Source organism: Gymnoscopelus microlampas (assembly GCF_963454915.1).
Source record: "Gymnoscopelus microlampas genome assembly, chromosome: 3".
In the NCBI taxonomy this organism is placed as follows: domain Eukaryota; kingdom Metazoa; phylum Chordata; class Actinopteri; order Myctophiformes; family Myctophidae; genus Gymnoscopelus; species Gymnoscopelus microlampas.
Window position 1 is genome coordinate 41,325,394 of NC_139940.1, and position 20,585 is coordinate 41,345,978.

A 20,585-nucleotide genomic window follows, 5' to 3' on the forward strand; every position below is an offset into this window, starting at 1 on the left:
TGGTCTAGCACACAGATGCAGGTAACGGCATAAGGTAATACTGATGATAATTGTGATGTAACAGGCCTTAAATAATTCTTATGAAATCTTAATTTTCAATGTCAGGAGTTATTCATAATAGTGATAGTAATGATCAACAATACCAAAATCTGAAGTTCAATGCCTTGATATGTTCATAAATATGAATGATCTTACACTAGTGAAGCTGTTACCAACACAGTAGGCTGCTTGTTCTACATGTTCTGTTGCTTTCCATATCTACATATTTATTAGCTAGGCCTAATATTTGCATCATTATCCACTGAATTTATGTTGTCATAGTCTATAATTAAGGTGCCCTTGGCCTAGCATATGCAAACCAAACTGTTGCAAATGCACCAAAGTAGCCTATACCTTTTTTCGTTTTGAATATTTTCTTATCAAGTAGTCTATGATCATATCCCTTGTGGTTTTCCTAAAAATATCGTTTCTTGAACTAAATTGTGGGCTGTTATTAAAGACCTGACCTCTGTCATGTTTTTAGAGTTTATTGCGTAAATGGAGTCACGGTATAATGTAATATTTAAGCATTATCTACACTGTAAACAGGCCATTTCTATCAACTCCAGTATTTAGCTGTCATTTTCCACCGGCATTAGAGGGAGCCCTCACCGCTCACCGGTGAGGGCGGTGGTGACATCACTCGTTTCCATTGGAACAGACAAAAGACACACCGAACCGAGTGCCTGCGGAAGACTCCGAACTGCAGGGTGCGGGCACCATCAGCGGCGAAGATGATGCTTCTTACATGTTATGTTGGGCAGATAAACAACAAAACGTCGCCATGCCGAGGAGGAGTCTGTTGATGAAACCCAAAGCGAGGAGCAGGAGGACTCGGAGCCGGAGGGAGGAAGCCTAGCCGGGGGGAACTGACAGAGAGAAGAGAATGTACTGGGGTGCTGGCTTCGCCTCTTCTTCCCGGCCGTGTGTGGTGGAGCTGGGGCGGAATCACAGCCTCATGCCCCTCGGGGGGCTGTGTGGCTCCATCGATGAGCACCAGTCTTTGTATGGCTACATCATCGCGATCCCTTTGCATGAATACGGTGGGATCATGTCGGCGCTGGGGTCCGATTCCTGGTGGAAGAAGACTCTGTACATCACCGGCGGAGCCCTGCTCGCTGCTGCAGCTTACCTTCTGCACGAACTGCTCGCCATCAGGTTGGTGTCTATGACATAACACATAAATCTAATATGTTGTTGCCATCATCATCATCATAATCCATTATTTGATAGGCTATAATTGTATTGTATCTTTGTTGTTTGGCTCGTAATCAGCCTTCTGGAGACAGTGATTTATTTGGCCCTGGGATGGGCTCGTTGGAAGGGTGGCTGCCAAAAACCTTTAAATATCAATAGATTTCTGACTGCGAATATGGCTGGTTTGGGCAGGGACTAGGGACCAGCCATATTTGCCCTCACAAGGACACGAGACTATCAGTTGTGGGGGAAAAAAACGGAATCACGCGTGTGTTCGTGTGCCAGGTCCCGTGTTGTCTCCACCGAGGCGCTTGTGCGTAAATAAAGCGCTCCTCTGGCGCTGCGGTGTCAGGACGACCTTTGCTGAACTCCTGTGTGACACGGCGGGCCGTGCTCTAATGGCGTTAAATCAAAGGCTTTCATCATGCCTGTTATTATTTCCACCGACCACCTCAAACAAAGCGGATGGACCGGAGAATGAATGAAATCCAGTAATCTTTGCATTGCCAGATTAGTTCGGGCCTATTGTGCAATGAATATTTCTCTCCCTTTCTCCTCTCAGTCAAGGATTATTTGGACTAGGCCTGCACCATACAGTAGCCTACATGCAGTGACCATGGCATGAATGTTTATCATTTCCCTCTGGTAATAAATACTCTTCTGTAATGTTGCATTGCGTGTGGAGACGGTGCTGAATCACGTGTATAAAGCTACCGTGGCTGTATCTGCAGCTGTTTACCTTCTAACCATGTGACATGTCGACGGTGGCATTGGTTTAGTTATGGCATAATAGTCATGTTTTCAGGCCTATCCTGTCTCTGCTAGTCAGAGCCTTCGTGTTTTTAAGAGCGCTTTACAAAACGCTCACCTATTATAAGGCGACTTCAGAACCACTTTGCGAATAGACAGCGACATTGAAGGACCCATTTCAGCACCCACACTAAGTGGACAGCGACACTGAAGACATGTAGGCCAGCGGTTCTCAAAATGGGGTCCGGGGACCCCCAGGGGTCCTTGGGGGGGTTCCAGGGGGTCCCCAGCAAAATGTGTTAATACAGCATCACAATCATTTTAACCGCTTTTATCCATTTATGTTGGCTATTCCAAAATAGCAGATCTACAAGCTCACAGCGTGTCACTTCGTGCAGCACTGCGAGCTTGCACATCTGCTATTTTTGAAAAATCTCGAAAATGTTTGGAAGAGTTCGAGCAAATCATCTCTTCTGAGTGTCCCTAGTCTAATTATTTTACAGATGGTGGTCTGTGGCCAAATAAATATCAATTTGGCGGTCCTTGACATGAAAAAAGTTTGATTATTCTGGTGTGAAAGATTTGAAAACTAACCAATGCATGCAGACATTTTGTCAGGCCATTAGAAAGCGTAACCAGCTAAATTGTCTTGGCAGTGATACATTCTCTGATATAACTAACGTTGCGATGAGCGTTTTGACATTTTGTCTTGCATGTATTATTCAGACCTATATCTTGGATAGAAAAAGGAGACTTACAGTAAGTGTGCAGTGGGCGACTGCTAGTCCTAAGCCCTCCTGTAGTTACTCTGAATTATTCACACTCAAATGTATGTGGCAGAGATGTAGTCAAAGACTAGCCAAGCCAAAGGAACAGACCATGGTTGCTGCATGAACCATACTGTACCATGCAGCAACTACTACATGAATAATACCAACTTGTACCACAATTTTGTATTGTTGATTGATTGCCAATTTTTTTTAAATAAGTTCTTAAACCAGCCATGCCAACTGGGTAGTCCCCAAATTGGCTAGTCAATTTGGGAAGTGATTTTACTGGGGTGAAGTCATGATCAACCACGTAAATTACATGAAATGACTGCCGTTTATAATGAAGATGCAATTTCCTGCTGTGCCTCTCTCATCTCATCAGTGAGCTTTAATTATACGGGATTTGATCCACCATTTTGCCACATCACATTACTTAAAGCTGGAACAGTTAAAAGTACAACTACTTTTTAACTGATCAAGAAATAACAGAGGTGCTGTGGTGAATGGTGATGAGGCTCAGTGAGGAAATAAAGCAGATCAAAAAAGAAGAATCCAAATGAATCAACCTGCTGCTCGCTATTTATTCCAGTTTGTTGTCTGTGTAAAAGTTTCTTCCCACATTATGTTTTCCTTTGGTCTGTGCGAGAGTAACCCTGAGAATATAATAGTGTTTGAGAGTTAATAGCGAGTTAAGTTGCTGAGAATAGCTTGTGTGTGTGTGTGTGTGTGTGTGTGTGTGTGTGTGTCTGTGTGTAGGGGGGGGGGGGCATTGTTCTTTAAGAAACAGAGCTCAGGGAAGCAGGGACTCTCCCTGCTGTGTCAACAGCCTATAATAAGCGGAAGGTGAGACCCTATCGCTTCCTTAGAGAAAAGCCTCCAAATGAACAGCATGCTCTGCTACTTTGCACCAGTCATGGTATATATGTCACAGCGGCATTGTGTTACACGGCCATTGAGATACGCTAGCTTCTCTCAGGCAGATTCTTCAGCCTTTTATACGTTCATTGAGTCTCACTTTTTGTTTGTGTGCATTGGTGGAAAGCACCGCAGCTAAGTACATGTACTGAGTACTTCTTCCACCACTGTATATATGTCACAGCAGCATTATGTTACACGGCAATTGTGATACAGTAGCTTCTCTCGGGCAGGTTCCTCAGCCTTTTATATGTCCATTGAGTCTTTCTTTTTGTGTGTGTGTTTGTGTTGTAGGAAGGAGCAAGAGTTGGACTCTAAGGATGCCATAATACTCCATCAGTTCTCCAGGCCAAAGAATGGCGTTCCCAGCCTCTCACCGTTCTGCCTCAAAATAGAAACATACTTGCGTATGCTGGATCTCCCCTACCAGGTAAAACTAAACAGTATTTATTTATTTATTTACCTAGGTCAGGGGGAAAAAAAATGAGTTCCTTAAGATTTATGTGGATGCCCGCTAGCTTTGATCCAGAAACAAAAGTGTTTACTTTCATAAAACATGACTGGACTAAAGTATTTACCTGCAACCAAGGTGTGAACATGTATTTGATGTGTTTAACTAACGACAAATGATTCATTTCCCCCAGAAGAATATACAGTATATTTTACAGTATATTCTCATTGCCCTCCCTCTGCAGAACTTCTTTGACGGGAAGCTGTCGCCACAGGGAAAGATGCCGTGGATTGAGTACAACCATGAGCAGGTGTCCGGGTTAGAGTTCATTGTGGACTTCCTGGAGGAGAAGCTGGGTGTCAATCTCAACAACAACCTGACTCCTCAGGAGAGGGCAGTGTCCCGCGCCATCACCAAGATGGTGGAGGAGCATCTGTACTGGTGAGTTTGGCCTTGACACACAACGCACAACAGGTAACAGTGAGTTCAAAGACAGACTAATGGGCTGAAGTGAATTTACAGATTTACAGAACAAAATATGATTATGGCACAATGGACCTAAATTACAACATCTAAGTGAGAACACTTGTGTGGTAAAGTGTGGTAATGAAATAAATAAAGAAATACAGTAACAAGACTAGAAAATGTGCTCCTCGGAGCACAGGTCTCCACCAGTACTGTTCCTGATTAATCCTGTCTTACCTCACTTCAAAAGATATAAATGATCTTTTGAAGTGACACACATATTTATAGAACTCTATTTCATCATGCGTCTCGCTAGCCAATCAAAGCACACCCTTTCAACATATTGTCACGTGTCACGTGAAGCTTGACCAATGTTAGCTTGGTGGACACACGGAAGGACGAGAACGAAAACATAGTCTCCTGGCGGAGACAAAGACAACCAGGAGACCTGGTTCTGCCAGACCCAGAATAAATTCCCTTCTATGCCCATGTATGGACGAAAGGGGGACGAAAAAAAGACAGACTTTTATGCCCATGTAGGGACGAAAGGGAGACAAAGCCTCATGTAGGCCGACCCCTTGGGTCTGGCAAAGATTTCAAGGTGTTTAAGATGTGTTAAGAGACATTAGACTTTAATAACAATCATGAATAGGCCAATATATCTCAGTAGCATAAGTGATCAAAAAACAGTTGTGAGAAATGAAGAGTGACAAAGGACCCACATGTCACAAAGGCTGGTGTACTCCTTAACTAATGAGTATACCAACCCGCCCCGTCCCGTCCTGGCTAATTTGGGGGTGATTTAATGTTTATCTGACAGTCTGTGTTGTCACTAACAGGATGGATGTCCTCCGTGGTAGTGATGAGTCATACAGCTGCTGAGAAACACACTGTTGCTAGGAAGTCATGTAGCACTCTGCCTTGTCCCACAGAGGAGTAGGATGTTTTCCATTACCTAAAAGCATTATCCATCATCATTCAGCTCCTTCCACTCAGAGATCCACACGGAACACTGTCACCTTCTCTCCTTCTTGTTGTTTGACAAGGTCGAAATGCCTGTTGGGCTTCAATATGCAATACCTGTTGTACCCGTCTGTCAGTCCCTATTATGTATGGAGGTCTCTGTATCCGTCTGGCCTAAGCCCTTTTACGCCCATGTATTGAGATCCCTGACGTCATCAATACATGCCCATATATGGGCATATCGGTCTGATTGGTGGTTCTGGACAACCAGACCTCCAAATATGCCTATATACTGTATGGGCTTGGGCACATCGGTCGGACCGGACAAGCGATGCACCGTTCTCCGTTGGGAGCTTAACATTACGTGGTCAAATGGGTGGGCCGCGGAAGCTTTCGAGATTTTCTAGTCGGCCCTGGTCCAGAAAAGGTTGGGAACCACTGAACTGTGGGGTTAGAGGAGTGCTGTCTATATTTAAATGGAAGGCTGCTACACGCCCAGGGCTTTTAAGGATGAGGAATGACTAGATTTCGCTTCTAGTTGAATCAAATTATTATCCGTATCTGAGATCCAGAGAGCCATTTTATGCAAGCTGCCAAGTAATATGATAGAAATTGTGTAGACCGAGTCCCCCTTGTGACCTCCTCCTCTTACAAATTCTTGGCATTTAATCCCCCCTTGCCCCATCCCATATACATTTTTATATCATATCCTCTATGTTTCTTTTTGATGTTGGCACTTGGCTTCTTATGTAACAGTCAACCCCTGACAGAAGAGTAGACTCAAGATTAAGCATTCAGTTATAAAATGATATCATATTCTCTCTGCTCCATGTACAGTGTGCGGACAGATAGGAGCACAGAGTGCAGTGCAGTGTACTGTAAATGACATAACCCAGAAGGCCCTGCCTGTGTTATTATTACATATTGTCACTGTCCGGTAGAAACCTTGCATGTCCAGATCTGTTACTTTTCAGGAAATGGAATTAGTTTTTACCTGTGTTCCAGTGGATTCAATGTAGTCATCATTTAGTCAGAAGCTTGTTAATAACAGACACCCGTTACCACTTTCACTTTAAAACATTTTCCAAAATAGCAAAAATCAGCAGATCTACAAGCTCACGACGCGTTGCATCACGACACATTGTGAGCTCGTAGATAGGCTATTTTTGCTACTTTTGTGTGACACTGTAGTGTATGACGAAGAACGTTTCGATCTCACACCCAGTATCTTCATCAGATCAGTATAGTATACTCAATAAAGTGATCCTTGAAGACGGTGTGCAGGCTCTACCTCTCTTTATATTAGTTTCATTGGCCCAGCACCCACTCTCGTGTAATTAGGGATGCTTTGCAGGTTGTTGTACACATTGTGTTTCCTGGAGTTGTGAGTGAAACAGTTGTAGAAAGCTTGTAGAGGTCGTTTCACATTAACCTAAATACCTCCCGTTCTTCTCTCTCTCTTCTTACAGCTCTCTATTTTCCCTCATGACGTTTCCCTCTCACCTCCTTTCTCTCCTCTCTGTGCTTTTCCGCCAGCTCTCTGCCACCCCCAACCCCCAACCCCCCAGCCAACCACCTTGTGCTATGTTTAGACCATGGTTTTAGACCCACGTATTGATTGAATTATTTATGTCAAGGAAGGGCAGTGGGGCATCTTGTTGCTCTGTGTAGGGCCTTCTGCTGACTATCAGCTGTCACCATGGTGATGCGCTCTCACACTTTCGTTCACATCCATGAACCAGTCTGATTGAAGTTACTGTAACGACCGTGACCGTAGCTTCAGGAAGCTCCTCAGTTGCAACCATGTTGGCTGTATCTTAATATTGCCTATCTCACTGGTTCTTAACACCGGATCTGGGGACCACCAGGAGGACCCCCATTTGATACCGTTTTTTTAAATCCTCAGTGAGCCAAATGGACCAATAAGGGTCAATTTGGTTCCATTCGTACACTCTCAGAGTTGCAGACCCGTAAGGGTCCATTTGGGTGCATTGTTGATGAATGGTTTGGAAACAAAGAAGGTGTAATGAACTTAAATGTTGTCTTTTTAGCCTGTGACATTGTATTTGTGGTGAATTAATGATGATCTTAATTTCTATTTAATTTTGGACATGGTGATGATTTAGAATCACGTTTTTTTTTTTTTTTTAAATATGTTTTTTTTTTTTTTTCGGTAAATCATTTACAGCAGGTTTAGGGGACGTTAACTATCATTACAGGGGTTGCAATTGTGTTTTTAGTGTGTTTTCCCTTTAAGAGCGTCCTGTATATCATGTTACGGGAGGACAGAGTGTAATGAATGAGCACTGGACAGTCAACAGAGATGTATACCAGATGCTCTTATTTAATTTCCATGGCATGCATGGCCAGTCATCCAGGAGACTGCAGCCTGGAGCCAGTAGGTCTAAAAACACCACCATTAACATCTATAGGCAGGCATATCACACCCAGGAGCCACTTCCTAACTGCAAATCTATAAACAGGAGAGTGTTTTTCTTTCCTTCCCAACAGATTTGCATAAACGATTAAAAAGAAAATAGCAGATACTACAAGCTCATAGCACGGCACTCGGTGCCGTGCTATAAGCTTGTATATCTGCTATTTTTGAATAGCCAAAGAAATCTAAAATCTAAAATCTAAAAAGATGCGTTCCCGGTCTTAATGGGTTAATTGAGATAAGGTTAAGAAATAAGAAAGGTGTTTGTTCTGGAGGTCAGATGTGCCTTTGACTGCAGCCTAGAAAAGGCTTTTTTGTTTTTTTTAATGAAGCATAGCGTTAGGACACGCAAGTCTTGCACGCCAAAGCTGTAATCAGCTGTCAGTCAGCTGATGTGAACATCAGCTTTCTATTCTCCATTCACAGCTCTGCTGGTCATTACGTCACACATTCATACTCCAATCAGAGCTCACGCTTTAACAAGGAGGTCCCTTTAAATACAGCTTTGCATTCACTAGGTCTCTGCTTGTCTTGACTGCTGCTTAGCTCCCTCCTCCACCCCAGCCTCCACCTTTTGATCAGAGTCTGGCATAGGCTCAAATTCTTGTGATATATTATACTGTATCTGCGAATTCACACTAATGTATGTCAATGTATTGTTTGATATTTTATCCCTATGCTTAGCATTCCCTGATTATGCTTAGCATGCTGCTTCGACAAAATTCAGGGAATATCTCCAAGAGCGGAGCCTTTAACGCCAAGCTTAACTGTATTCCATTTGTTGCAATAAATGGTTAAATCTACTTTGAGACGTGAGTGTTTCTGATTGAACTAAGCTGCTAAAATATGATCCTCTTTGTGAATGTAATCTCACAGGTTGGGTATCAGTAGGACACGTCAGCTCAGTGGCCTTGTGGTTAGAGTGTCCTGATACCGGGAGGTCAGGGTTCAATCACCGGCCGAGTCATAAAAAAAGGCTATAAAAATTGTTATTCAAAATGTACTTGAGTAAAAGTACAAAAGTATTGGCATCAAAATATACTTAAAGTACCAAAAGTAAAAGTACTGCATTTTCAAATGTCTAAAATGTTTTTAAAATGGTAGATCTGCAAGCTCACAACGCGTCGCACCGTGGCGTAAGCTTGACCACGATGTAAGCTTGTAGATCGGCTATTTTCAAATAGCCGAAGTATATATAGGGCTGGAGTGGTTAATGTATGTTTTGTAATAATAATCAAAAAGTAACTAGTAAAGGTTTCAAATAATTATAGTGGAGTAAAAGTGCAATATTTGCCTCTGAGATGTAGTGGAGCAGAAGTAAAAGTATTGAAATTTTGAAATACTCCATTAAAGTAAAAAAATCCTAAAATGTGTACTTAAGTACAGTACTTGAGTAAATGTTCTTAGTTATTTTCCACCATTGGGTGGAACACATGCACAGGCTGCTATAGTGAGATGATTGCAGCTGGTAGGTCTGTACAAAAACAATCAACAGTTATTTGTTCTGCGTCAGCTATTATTGGTAGTAGCCATATTTGGCGTTGGCCCTGCTAACATTACCTTTATCCTTGATATAGTGAAGCGTTGCCGTGTAGGCAGTCACTTATGTGTATTGTTTTGCATGTAACATCTGTGATGATGATGATGCCGTGAGCTTGAGTTATGCAAGTTGCATTGTTGCTTTGTGACCACAACGTCTGTGTCCCTTGCTGGCTTCTATTTGTGGACATAAATAAATAATTAAAGTGTGTACAGACAGAGCTAGGCAGCAGTGGACAGCTACCTATATGTATATAAGAGCAGCGTTCCCACATAGCAGCAGCAGCCTGGCAGTTTGAAGTGAATATATACAGTATATCGTCGCTGTATATCTTGTATGTCCAACACCATTTATTTTCTGGAAATGGAAAAAATGTAGTTGTTAGTCAGTCACAAGCTCCTGTTAATGCTTTTCATTGGTTACATATTTATAAAAACCTTTCAAGCTGGTGTCCTCATTTTGGGCACGTCATTATAGGCAGAAGACTTGAAAATGTATCAAGGAAATTGCATGTAAAGGCTTTGTTTCACAAGGATATACATGATGTTAGTGTCTGGCATTGAACTGAAAGCACTACTATGGTAGATAGTTGAGGGATAGATAGAGGAAGGGATGCTATGATTGTATTGATCAAGCCTGCCTGTGCCAATATGCATAGAGTTTGTTCAAAGGTTTGTTATCCTGCTTACCACATCACTTCATCTTGATTGTGTTAAGCAGCAGCTTGCAGCCTCTTTTCTCAGAATAGGAACTAGGATATGTGTGTGTAGAGATGAGGACGTGGTGAGATCCACTGCATAAACACTTTTGGTTAAATGGCTTAAATGAGGGGACACTGTACGTACAAAACACTGTATGGGCAAAATACATCTTCTCCAGTAGTTTCTTTGAGACACTACTTTGTTCTCTCTGCACTCTACTTATGTGACTATTTGTCTTGTTGTTTGATGACTAGGGTTCATGCTTACTCTGATCTCGCACTTGTAAGTCACTCTGGATAAAAGCATTTGCTAAATGCCTAAATTGTAAAATGTATTCATTTTAAGTACAGTATCACATTAAAGTTGTCTTACTTAAGCATCGTTTGAATGTGATTTGATGTACTGAGAATGGTATACACAGCCAGAACAGAGGGAGGAAGCTGTACTACGCTCCAAGATTTTCAGCAGCTCACTAGTTTTTCATTACTTTGTGAAAAAACATGACCTTGATTAAGTTCTTAGTGCCTGAATTTTCAAGTTAATTCAAAGCATTGCATTTTTATTGAGTTGGGTCATCAAGTTCCATTTTCTGGACAGATAATGTTTATGTCCCTTATTTTCTGTCGGAGAATACTATATGGATACTGTAACATTTGCTTGAGTTTGTGTTGTTTTCCAGGATAATAGTTTTCTCTAGTGTGTGTGTGTGTGTGTGTGTGTGTGTGTGTGTGTGTGTGTGTGTGTGTGTGTGTGTGTGTGTGTGTGTGTGTGTGTGTGTGTGTGTGTGTGTGTGTGTGTGTGTGTGTGTGTGTGTGTGTGTGTGTGTGTGTGTGTGTGTGTGGATAAATATGAAATTATGTAATATGAATATGCAGTGTTTAATCTCAGCACACATGTCTACTGGGTACTGGGGCTGGCAGCCTATTATAGCATCTGTGTTCATCTATACTGAACGTACAATATATAAATGTATAAATATATAAAAATCCTCTCCTCTATGAGAGAGGTCGGGGCGCAATCCCTGGCAGAGCAGCCGAGACTATTATAAAAATGGTACCCAATGCCTCCCTGCTTGACACTCAGCATTAAGGGTGGATTTGGGGGTAAGTCCCTTTGACATATAAGCGTCATGTCCAGGGGGTGTTACTTGTACATCAAGCTGCCTCACGCCACATGGCCTGGAAACCGTTGGTTCCCAAAGGCTAATTAGTTATGTAATATGAAAATGCAGTGTTTCATTTCAACACGTGAGTCTACTGGCAGCCTATTACAGCATCTGTGTTAATCTATACTGTATGTACTGTATATACTGATACTGTACATATAACACTTATATATAACAACAATTCTAATCCTTTCCTCTCTGCTATGACCGTGTACATTCCTTGATTTGTCCAGTATGGGAGCCAGCCACAGGCCTCTGTGTATACAATATTACGGCTAGGTGATATGGACAACATCTAAAATCACAATATTGTGATGATGATATTACGTAGTGATGATAATGTACAGTTTATATTTATATATACAACATTTCAATATTTTGAAAGTATAAAATAGGGCTTAAGTGATTAAAAACAGGAAACAATTACACGTATGTCATATCACAACATTATGTCATCCAAAGACCCAGACGATATCTAGTTTCATATGATGATATAATATTGATCTATTGCCCAGCCCTAGTGTGTATAGGGTCCATGCAGTGTATCTATCTTACAGATGCTATAGTATGACTCACACGATGGCCTGCTGTGGCTCTGTGAATATATTTATGTTGTATTTTATTTCATGTCTTCATCTCCAGGACAACTAGCCTAGCATCTGTGGACATCTATGCTATAGTCTCCCTCCTGTACTGTGTATGATGTCGTGGAAATCTGTCGGCACAACCTCAGAAACAAAGACTCAGAAACAAGGACACACGTAACAATATCTTAAAGCATGAATGTTGTATTATGATAATGATATTGATAATGAATTTTATTTGTATAGCACCTTTCCAAACAAGGTTCCAAAGTGCTGCACAGAGCAAGATTAAAAACAACAAACAGCAAAGCAAAACATGAAATTAGAAAAACAACATTACAGTGTATACAATCATATAAAAAACAATTAGGATAAACACTTAGTTTTCAGAAGTGACTATTATTATTATTATACTGGGTGCGTTCGGGTATATAGCACTGAGCGCACTGGCCAAACTAATTACGTGAGTGCGCTCCCGGTGCACATTTCCGAACCCACCCATTGTTGCGACAATGAAGACGGACATAATTTGGTTCAAACCAACTCTCAAATGATTCTGCCTGTCTTAGCCTCTGACCAAACCCTCAGCACATATACGTATACTGAAGCTGACGTCCCACGTGACACACATTCTTTCTTAGTATGGCTTCATTCTATTTGTGTACCTAACCTATCTGTTATGACACCCATTTGTATTGACAAGAACACATGTATCTAAGCCATGTCACTGGTCAAAACCCAAAGCTTACTCTCCACTGCAAACCGGTCACACTGATACAGAAATAAGAGTTCTAAATGATGAACTTATTCAGATATCCTTAACAATGAGACTGTACATCTCCTTGTCTTCTCCAGGACGATAGCGTACTGTCAGTGGGTGGACAACCTGGAGGAGACCCAGAAGCTGCTGGCCATCAGCGGGCCCCTGAGTGACACGCTCAAGTGGCTCCTGGGCCAGCTCAACGGCAGCATGGTGCGCAGGGAGATGTACGGCCACGGCATCGGACGCTTCTCCAAGGAGGAGGTCTACTCCCTGATGGAGAGGGACATGAGGACACTGGCCACGCTGCTGGGTATGGATGGATAAGAGATGAGATCAGATAAGACCTTAGTCCTTTTATTGATCCCTCCCGCTAGGAGAAAAGTCAGTCGCCTTTAAGGCAGCACAGCACTTAACCCATTCAATCCGGGAACGCATCTGTGTCATTTTAGATTTTAGCTATAACTATTATTTTACACTTTGGCTATTCAAAAATAGCAGATATACAAGCTCATAGCGTGGCACCGAGTGCCGCGCTATGAGCTTGTAGATCTGCTATTTTTGAAAAATCTTGAACATTTTTGCAAATCTATGAATATATGTATTTTTAAAGTGGACATTTTTGACTCAAATCTTTGCTTCTGGGGGTTCCTGGAACAAAATAATTTGAGATGGGGGTCGGCGGCCAAATACATGTAATTTTGGGGGTCCTTGACATGAAAAAGTTTGAGAACCACTGACATAGCAACATACGTTTTTTCAGAAAACTGTTAGGATTTAGAAGACATTTGTAGATGCGTTCCCGGATTGAGTGGGTTAAGATACAATTACAGGGCAAGAAACAGCAGGGTAAAGTCAAGACATCACACAAAAAGAAGCACCATCAATAATAAAGTAAATACACAACAGTGTACGCCCTCGACAAAGCTGGATGGTGGAGGTGGGGGCGGACGAGTGTTGCATCATCAGCTTACTCAGACTCCTTACCTAAACTTTAAAGGTTCATATCGTTTGGTTAAAACGAAACGTAAGCTCTATATTGTGATGGTAATCACTGCTATAGTATAGTGTTAATGTTCAGTAACATGGATCTACCTGTCTCTCCACCTCTTTAATAAACAGAAAATACATTTTCAGAGAGGGTTACCGATTTAATCCCATCAGGAGAGAGTACAGATTTATCTGCTTCAATTTTCCAGTTCCAATTGTGTCTGCCCACTGTCCACTGTTTATCCCATATCCTGTATGAGTTTTCTCTGGTATCCTGTGGTATCCTGACCTGAAAATGCATTTTTTGTTTACTAAAGAGCTGAAGAGACAGGGAGACCGCTGTTATTGGACAAACGCTAGTCTATAGCAATGAGTACTATCAGACTATAGAGCTATTCAACACTTATTTTAACAAACAAAATATAACTTTAACCTTCATGACAGGGTAAATTGTAAAGCTGGCCTGAGAGAGGAACTTTATCTCGTGTGTGTGTGTGTGTGTGTGTGTGTGTGTGTGTGTGTGTGTGTGTGTGTGTGTGTGTGTGTGTGTGTGTGTGTGTGTGTGTGTGTGTGTGTGTGTGTGTGTGTGTGTGTGTGTGTGTGCGTGTGCGCGCGCGTGCGTGTGCGCGCGCGTGCGCGCGAATGTGCTACTTGCCCTAGCACTGGCCCTAGCCTAGACGACCATGCAGTCTTATGCAAAGGTTAAAATGTAATTTAGATAGCATGTTATGTAGACCGATGACGGGTTCATTTGTAGACCTGGCAACCTATGGTGTGTGTATAGTTTCAATGTACAGATTATCGATTTTTTGATATTATACTGTTAAGACTGATGATAGGTTCTTGGTTTACCTATGATCCTAGATTACTATTTCTATGCATTTGATGTTTTGCCTCGTGTTTTCCTTGCTTACTGTAAATCGCTCTGGATTTAGAGCGTCTGCTAAATGCCTGAATTGTAAATTGTACATCTGTGAGGTCTAAATGTGGAAAATGGAAGGAGGGTAGGGCCAAAGTAACAGGAAGAGCTTGGGACCTTCGATCGCAGGGCTGCCTAAGTGAGACCTCAAAATGGAAATAAGCAGTCGTTTCCTATGGAGGAAACTCGTTTTTCATTGATCTGTTTATGCTATGAAATATGGCCAATATTTGGAAAATAGAAGTTTTCCCAGACAGAGTGCATCTGTATTTTCAGAAACAGTGCCATCATTTCTATAGCTATAGTGTGTATAGAAAGTATATACACTGTATATACTTTCTATGCCAGACAATATGAAGATAAAAGGCACATTGTCCATGATCAAATTAGTGTATAATGTCTATAAAGGATAAATGTCTGGTTAAGATCATCAAGTCTACTGTAACACATTTTTACAAGGCTTAAAGGAGTTTAATGCCAACCAATAGGGAACTTGGATCCACGTCAGGGCTGTGCTATCTTGTAAAGGTTGCAGGACGGCATTTTATTTTATGAGAACACAGTGGCTTGTGCGGGCCAACTGTATTTCAGCATGTGGTTATGTACAGTAGCTTATGCCAATGGTTCTCAACCTTTTCATGCCAATTGGGGACCCCCCCTCCCCCTGACAAGCACTTGGAATGTAAGAGTTTAGGCATTACATTTCGTTTTACTCGCTCGTTGCGAGGCTTGTAGATCAGCTTGTAGATCTGCTATTTTCCAAAAATATATCATTTGAGAATTTGGCCAATGTTTGACCAATTTTTATAATATAGTTTGTTGATTGCTTTTAATGCAGTAATGGTCTTTTAAAAAAGGTCTTAAAAGTCCTTAAATTGTTACTCCTTAAATTGTCACACTCAATCATGTGGGGAACCCCCTGGGGGTCCCGACCCACAGGATGAGAACCACTGGCTTATGCAATGATTTGCTGAAATCACGTTTTGTTGTTTCACGTTCTTTGCAGAGGTTTGATGATGCCATCATGCTTGAGTGGATGGACAGGTGAGGTCCTATACTCTTACACAATACTATAAACATGGGTGTTGCTGTTCCTCTGTGTCTCACAGGAGATAAGAAGTACTTCATGGGTGCAAAGATGTCAACATTAGATGCCACGGTGTTCGGCCATTTAGCCCAGGCTATGTGGACGCTGCCCGGCACACGACCAGAACAGCTCATTAAAGGTTAGTTAATCCCATTATCCTACTATAATTCTAGTAACCTCTGTAGTGGTGGTGAGTACGTGAGTGAAGATACCCGGTTCTCCTCACTGGCTGGACCAATTGCTCTGATTTTGCACACATCCATTGACCATTACCATCTGAACGCAACTGTGAAGCCCGTTTTTCAATTTAATCAAATCTCAGCTTCTTATTACCGTTTTTGTGTCAAACACTGTCACCATGGTTACGGGGCTGCCCAGCTATGGGACGAACTGCCTCCCGGGTTGCCAGATCATGTGCGCATATCCCCCCACGGATGCGCTGCGCCGACCGGGTATGGTCTAGTGTACTTTAACTCTTTTTGTGTGTGTGAAATCTGTGAATACATTTTTATTTTGACCTTTATGGCAGAGTCTGTATATGGAATAAACTCCCCATTGCAGTCAGAACTGGAGACTCACTCCCAATCTTCTCCCAAAGTAGCAGACTCACCTTTTCAGACTCCACCTCACCCCCTAGCACTTCACTCTACCTGCACCCCTTCTTGACATATTTTCTTTCCATTGATGCTAGCAATTTACCAAGATATGGCTTCTATGCAGAAATATCTTGGTCACTAGTTCTCTTAGATTATTATTACATGTGTTTACCACAAATGTCAAGAGTGTGATTTCATCATGCTATTTAGACAGATGCTATAGGTTTATTGACTACCTGATATCCTATAATAGTTTCAAACTAAACATTATTTAGTTATCATGTTGTTTTAGACAGATGCTAGGTTCATTGTTTACTTGGTATCCTAGTGCCTTTGAGGCCATTCTACACGGTTCTCTCTGCACCCTATCTACAGTATGTGATCATTTTCCCTGTTTATTGACGAAAGTTCAATAAACACTTGTAAGTCGCTCTGCTAAATTCCTTAATTGTAATTGTTAAAACAATATAACTTACACAATTACAGTGGTTTGTATTTGGTCTCACTGCTCTTCTATTGAGAAATGCATGATCCTGGTCTGGTTTGACCCCTACTGGTTGACAGGTGGTACTGTCTGAAGGTCACATTTCATAATATCTTCCCTGAGCAAGTGCATGCTAGACTACAGCACTGTTTCCCAAACACGGAAACATCCCTTTATTTTTTGGTGTCCTAGATTTTGTTTTAATTATCATTATTTCAAAATATTTAAAAAAAAATCCCAAACAATTCACAATTTTTGTATGCAAAAATCTAAGAAATGTCATGAATTAGAAAAAGATTACTTGAATTACGTGAAAATAGCCTATCTACAAGCTCACAACGCATCACATCGTATCACAGACGATCTACAAGCTCACATAGTGAGCTTGTAGATCGTCTATTTTCAGTAGTTTGGGTCCCAGGGAGACATCAAATTTCTCTATTGAGTCTCAAGCTAAAACGTTTGGGAACTAGTGCTCTACAGTATTAGCGAGGTGGTAAACATTTCAGCACTTGTGCGGGGGAATCTGGGAAAGGACATAACATTTACAGAGAGACGCTTTAATGAACATGCAAACATTAAATATGTATCCGGCTTGTAAATATGCATAATATGTATGTATTTATGTATACATGTACGTCCTTCCCATTTCCTTACAAAATTGTAATGTGGAATCTGAAATTGAAAATATAAGCATATTTACGTTTTATAAGAGCTTTATTCCCACAAGTGATAGTGTATTTCCAGAGAACCTAACCTAGGGTTGGAAGTATCTATCTGTTGCCTCCACTAGATGGCAGTGAAAGACTGCTGCATTGCAGTGTTGATGACACAGGCTTTCATTTCCTTTGTGTATCTTCAAAGAGATTGTTAACAGCATAAAGAAATCAAAGTGTGAACATACAGTAAATATCAAATATTGTCATTTCAAGACGTTTCACAAGGCATCAAGCTGTGTCTCTGTGGGTTTTGTGTAGTTTTTTGATGAATGAGCACAGACAATGAGAACATAAACAAAACATCTCTGACAAAACCATCATCAAAGCACAAAGTCACAGCCTGTCGTCAGTAAGTGTGTTGAAAAAGCACTGATGTGTCTGTAGTCACCTTGGACTATGTCATAGCAGCTCATTAATTAAATATCTCTGCCTATGATGATCTCTGTTTAAAGTCTAATGCTATACATTCAGTACTGTGCCTGTGTCTGTGATTGGTCCAGATTTTGCCTTCACAAGTGTACAAATGGATTTGGTTCTGTGTTGTGTACACACTGCAAGCTTGTACATCGCTATTTTTGAATTCTTGTTTTTTAGTCGTAATTATTTTTGAATAATTTTGAATTGTTCAACACAACACAAATCTTCTCTTCTGGGGTGGTTCTTCGCACAAACAAAAATCAGAATGAGGTCTGCGGCCAAATACATTCATTTTGGGGGTACTTTAGTTTAGTCTCATTTTGAGAACGATACTGATTTAGAAGGCATTTGTAGAATCGGCCTCAGGTCTTAATGGGTCAAACCTCTTGTCTCCTGTCTTGGTTTCTAGGCGAGCTGATCAACCTGGCCATGTTCTGTGAGCGCATGCGCCGGAGGTTCTGGCCAGAGTGGTTCGTGGACATGGAGGACCTGTACTACGAGGGGGACGACAGTGACAGCAGCACCGGCCGCGGCTCCCCGACCGGCCTGCTGGACCTGGGCCTGTTCTCCAGGACTGACACTCTGGACGACAGTGACAGTAGCAGCCACTCGGCGGCGCCCACGCACACCCCGCGCTCCCCCTCGCTCTTTGGCTCGGACGTGGGCACGGGGTCGGACAACGAGGTTCAGCTCAAAGAGGAGTCGAAGGCAGACCTGGATGTTTGAGCTGTTAGGAGCGAATGACCAGATTGGCTGACATTAGAGTCCGACTGACCGCAGCCTTAACCAGTCCAGAGTTACTACTGGCCTCCTGTATGGTTTTATAGACGTGGAGCAAGGTCTGTAGTTCAACCCGTCGTTCCTACTGGGCCAGAGAAGACTCACTCACTCACTCATGGAGAAAACTGTTCCAACTATTCCATCCTGATGACAAACATCCAAGTTCCCGATAGAGTAACATCAGTGTGTAACCGACCGTCTCATGGACAAACTGGGTATTTAATTTATATGCAGGGCATATGAACTGAAAGCGCATACATGCTATTATAGTGTTGCTGTCGGGTAGAAACCTTGTATCTCCATAATTCAACTTTTTTAGTTTTTGTAAATTAATCACACACGACTGTGGCGCAAAAGTAGCAAAAATAGCTGATTTACAAGATGTGGCGAGTTGTGAGCTTGTAGATTGGCTATTATTGCATATTTATTTTATTATAAAGAGTTAAAGTGTATCTGTGGGTTGTATAAACATTACAGCCGTGGGTCATGTAATGTATAAAAGTATTAACACAAACCTATGACTAAATAATAACTACAGTAGACCCATTGGAACACAGGTTCTTTTTTCCCCCATTTTCTGAAAAGTAAAACATTTTGGACATACAAGGTTTCCCCCTGACAGCGACGCTATGATTTGTCGGGACTGTTTCTCTGACAGTTCCTCTTTGCCTTATTGGTCTCGTTGCAGAGCTGGAGATGGGTTATGGGAAAGTAGGCTAGGCATTCAATTTGGCATTTGTTTACTTTTAAAGGTCCAGGGATGAGAGAGATAGAGAAGATAAACACAAGTGAAAATATCTGCACACTGGGTTAAAGCTCCCATATATATATATATATATATATATATATATATATATATATATATATATTTATATATATATATATATATATATATATATATATATATGTATATATATATATGTATATATATATATATATATGTATATATATATATATATATATATATATATATATATATATATATATATATATATATATATATATATATATATATATATATATATATATATATGTATATATATATATATATATGTATATATATATATATATATATATAAAGACTGCAACATTTCGACCATGACGGCAAATGTTTGATTTGTCCCTGTGATTGGATTATTTGCTAGGCTGCTTCATTCTGGCTCACTGGTGCTATACATTGTCATTAACCAATGACTTTGGTATGTTCCTTTGTAAAAAAACAAAACAAAAAATAGCCATTTGCCTGATGAAGACCTACATGGTCTAAACATTGCACTCTTAAGAAAATTGTTTGGGAGCTTTAACCCAGTTTGTGGATATTTTATTTACTGTTTTATTCCCGCCTTGTTAGCCAGCACTTGGCCTAAATGCAGGTACTAGAAGTGATCTACTCATTAAACAGAGTTATAGAGACGATACCTGTTGAAGACATGGCATGTGCCATCTCTCTTATTAGAGGAAACACTGACTGCTCTGTATACCTTTGTGTCTTAACGCACAAACCTATTAGTGTACGTGGAGATTACCTGATCACCTGACAGTCGTCCATTCTGTTACGTTAAACGGATCCTCCGGTCACTTCATCTCCGTACGAATATCAAAGCAAAAGTGATTCATCTCTAAAAGTGATGCATGAGTGCTTGCACGATCACAATCGATACGTCTCATCTGTAGGCTTAGAGTAAGGGGACTGGCATGAGGAGGGGACGGGGTACACCTGTACTGTAGGCTACCTGTACCTGTTTCAGTTGGATCAGAATGTTACATTTTTGTTTACTTTAGTTGTTGACACCAGGGGTCCTGCTTGAGGGGGTTCCAGGGGATCCCCCCAGCCAAATGAGAAGTATACAACAATA

The 20,585-nt window shown here is 41.3% G+C and overlaps 1 protein-coding gene across 1 annotated transcript; it reads left to right on the forward strand.

Moving 5' to 3' along the window:
* Positions 1-925: 925 nt before the first annotated feature.
* Positions 926-18,675, forward strand: faxcb (failed axon connections homolog, metaxin like GST domain containing b; the record flags this gene model as incomplete). Its single annotated transcript, XM_084050906.1, has 6 exons — positions 926-1,197; positions 3,966-4,101; positions 4,367-4,563; positions 12,833-13,050; positions 15,756-15,872; positions 18,359-18,675. 6 exons carry the CDS (start codon positions 926-928, stop codon positions 18,673-18,675), a joined length of 1,257 nt encoding a protein of 418 aa, XP_083907032.1.
* Positions 18,676-20,585: the final 1,910 nt, after the last annotated feature.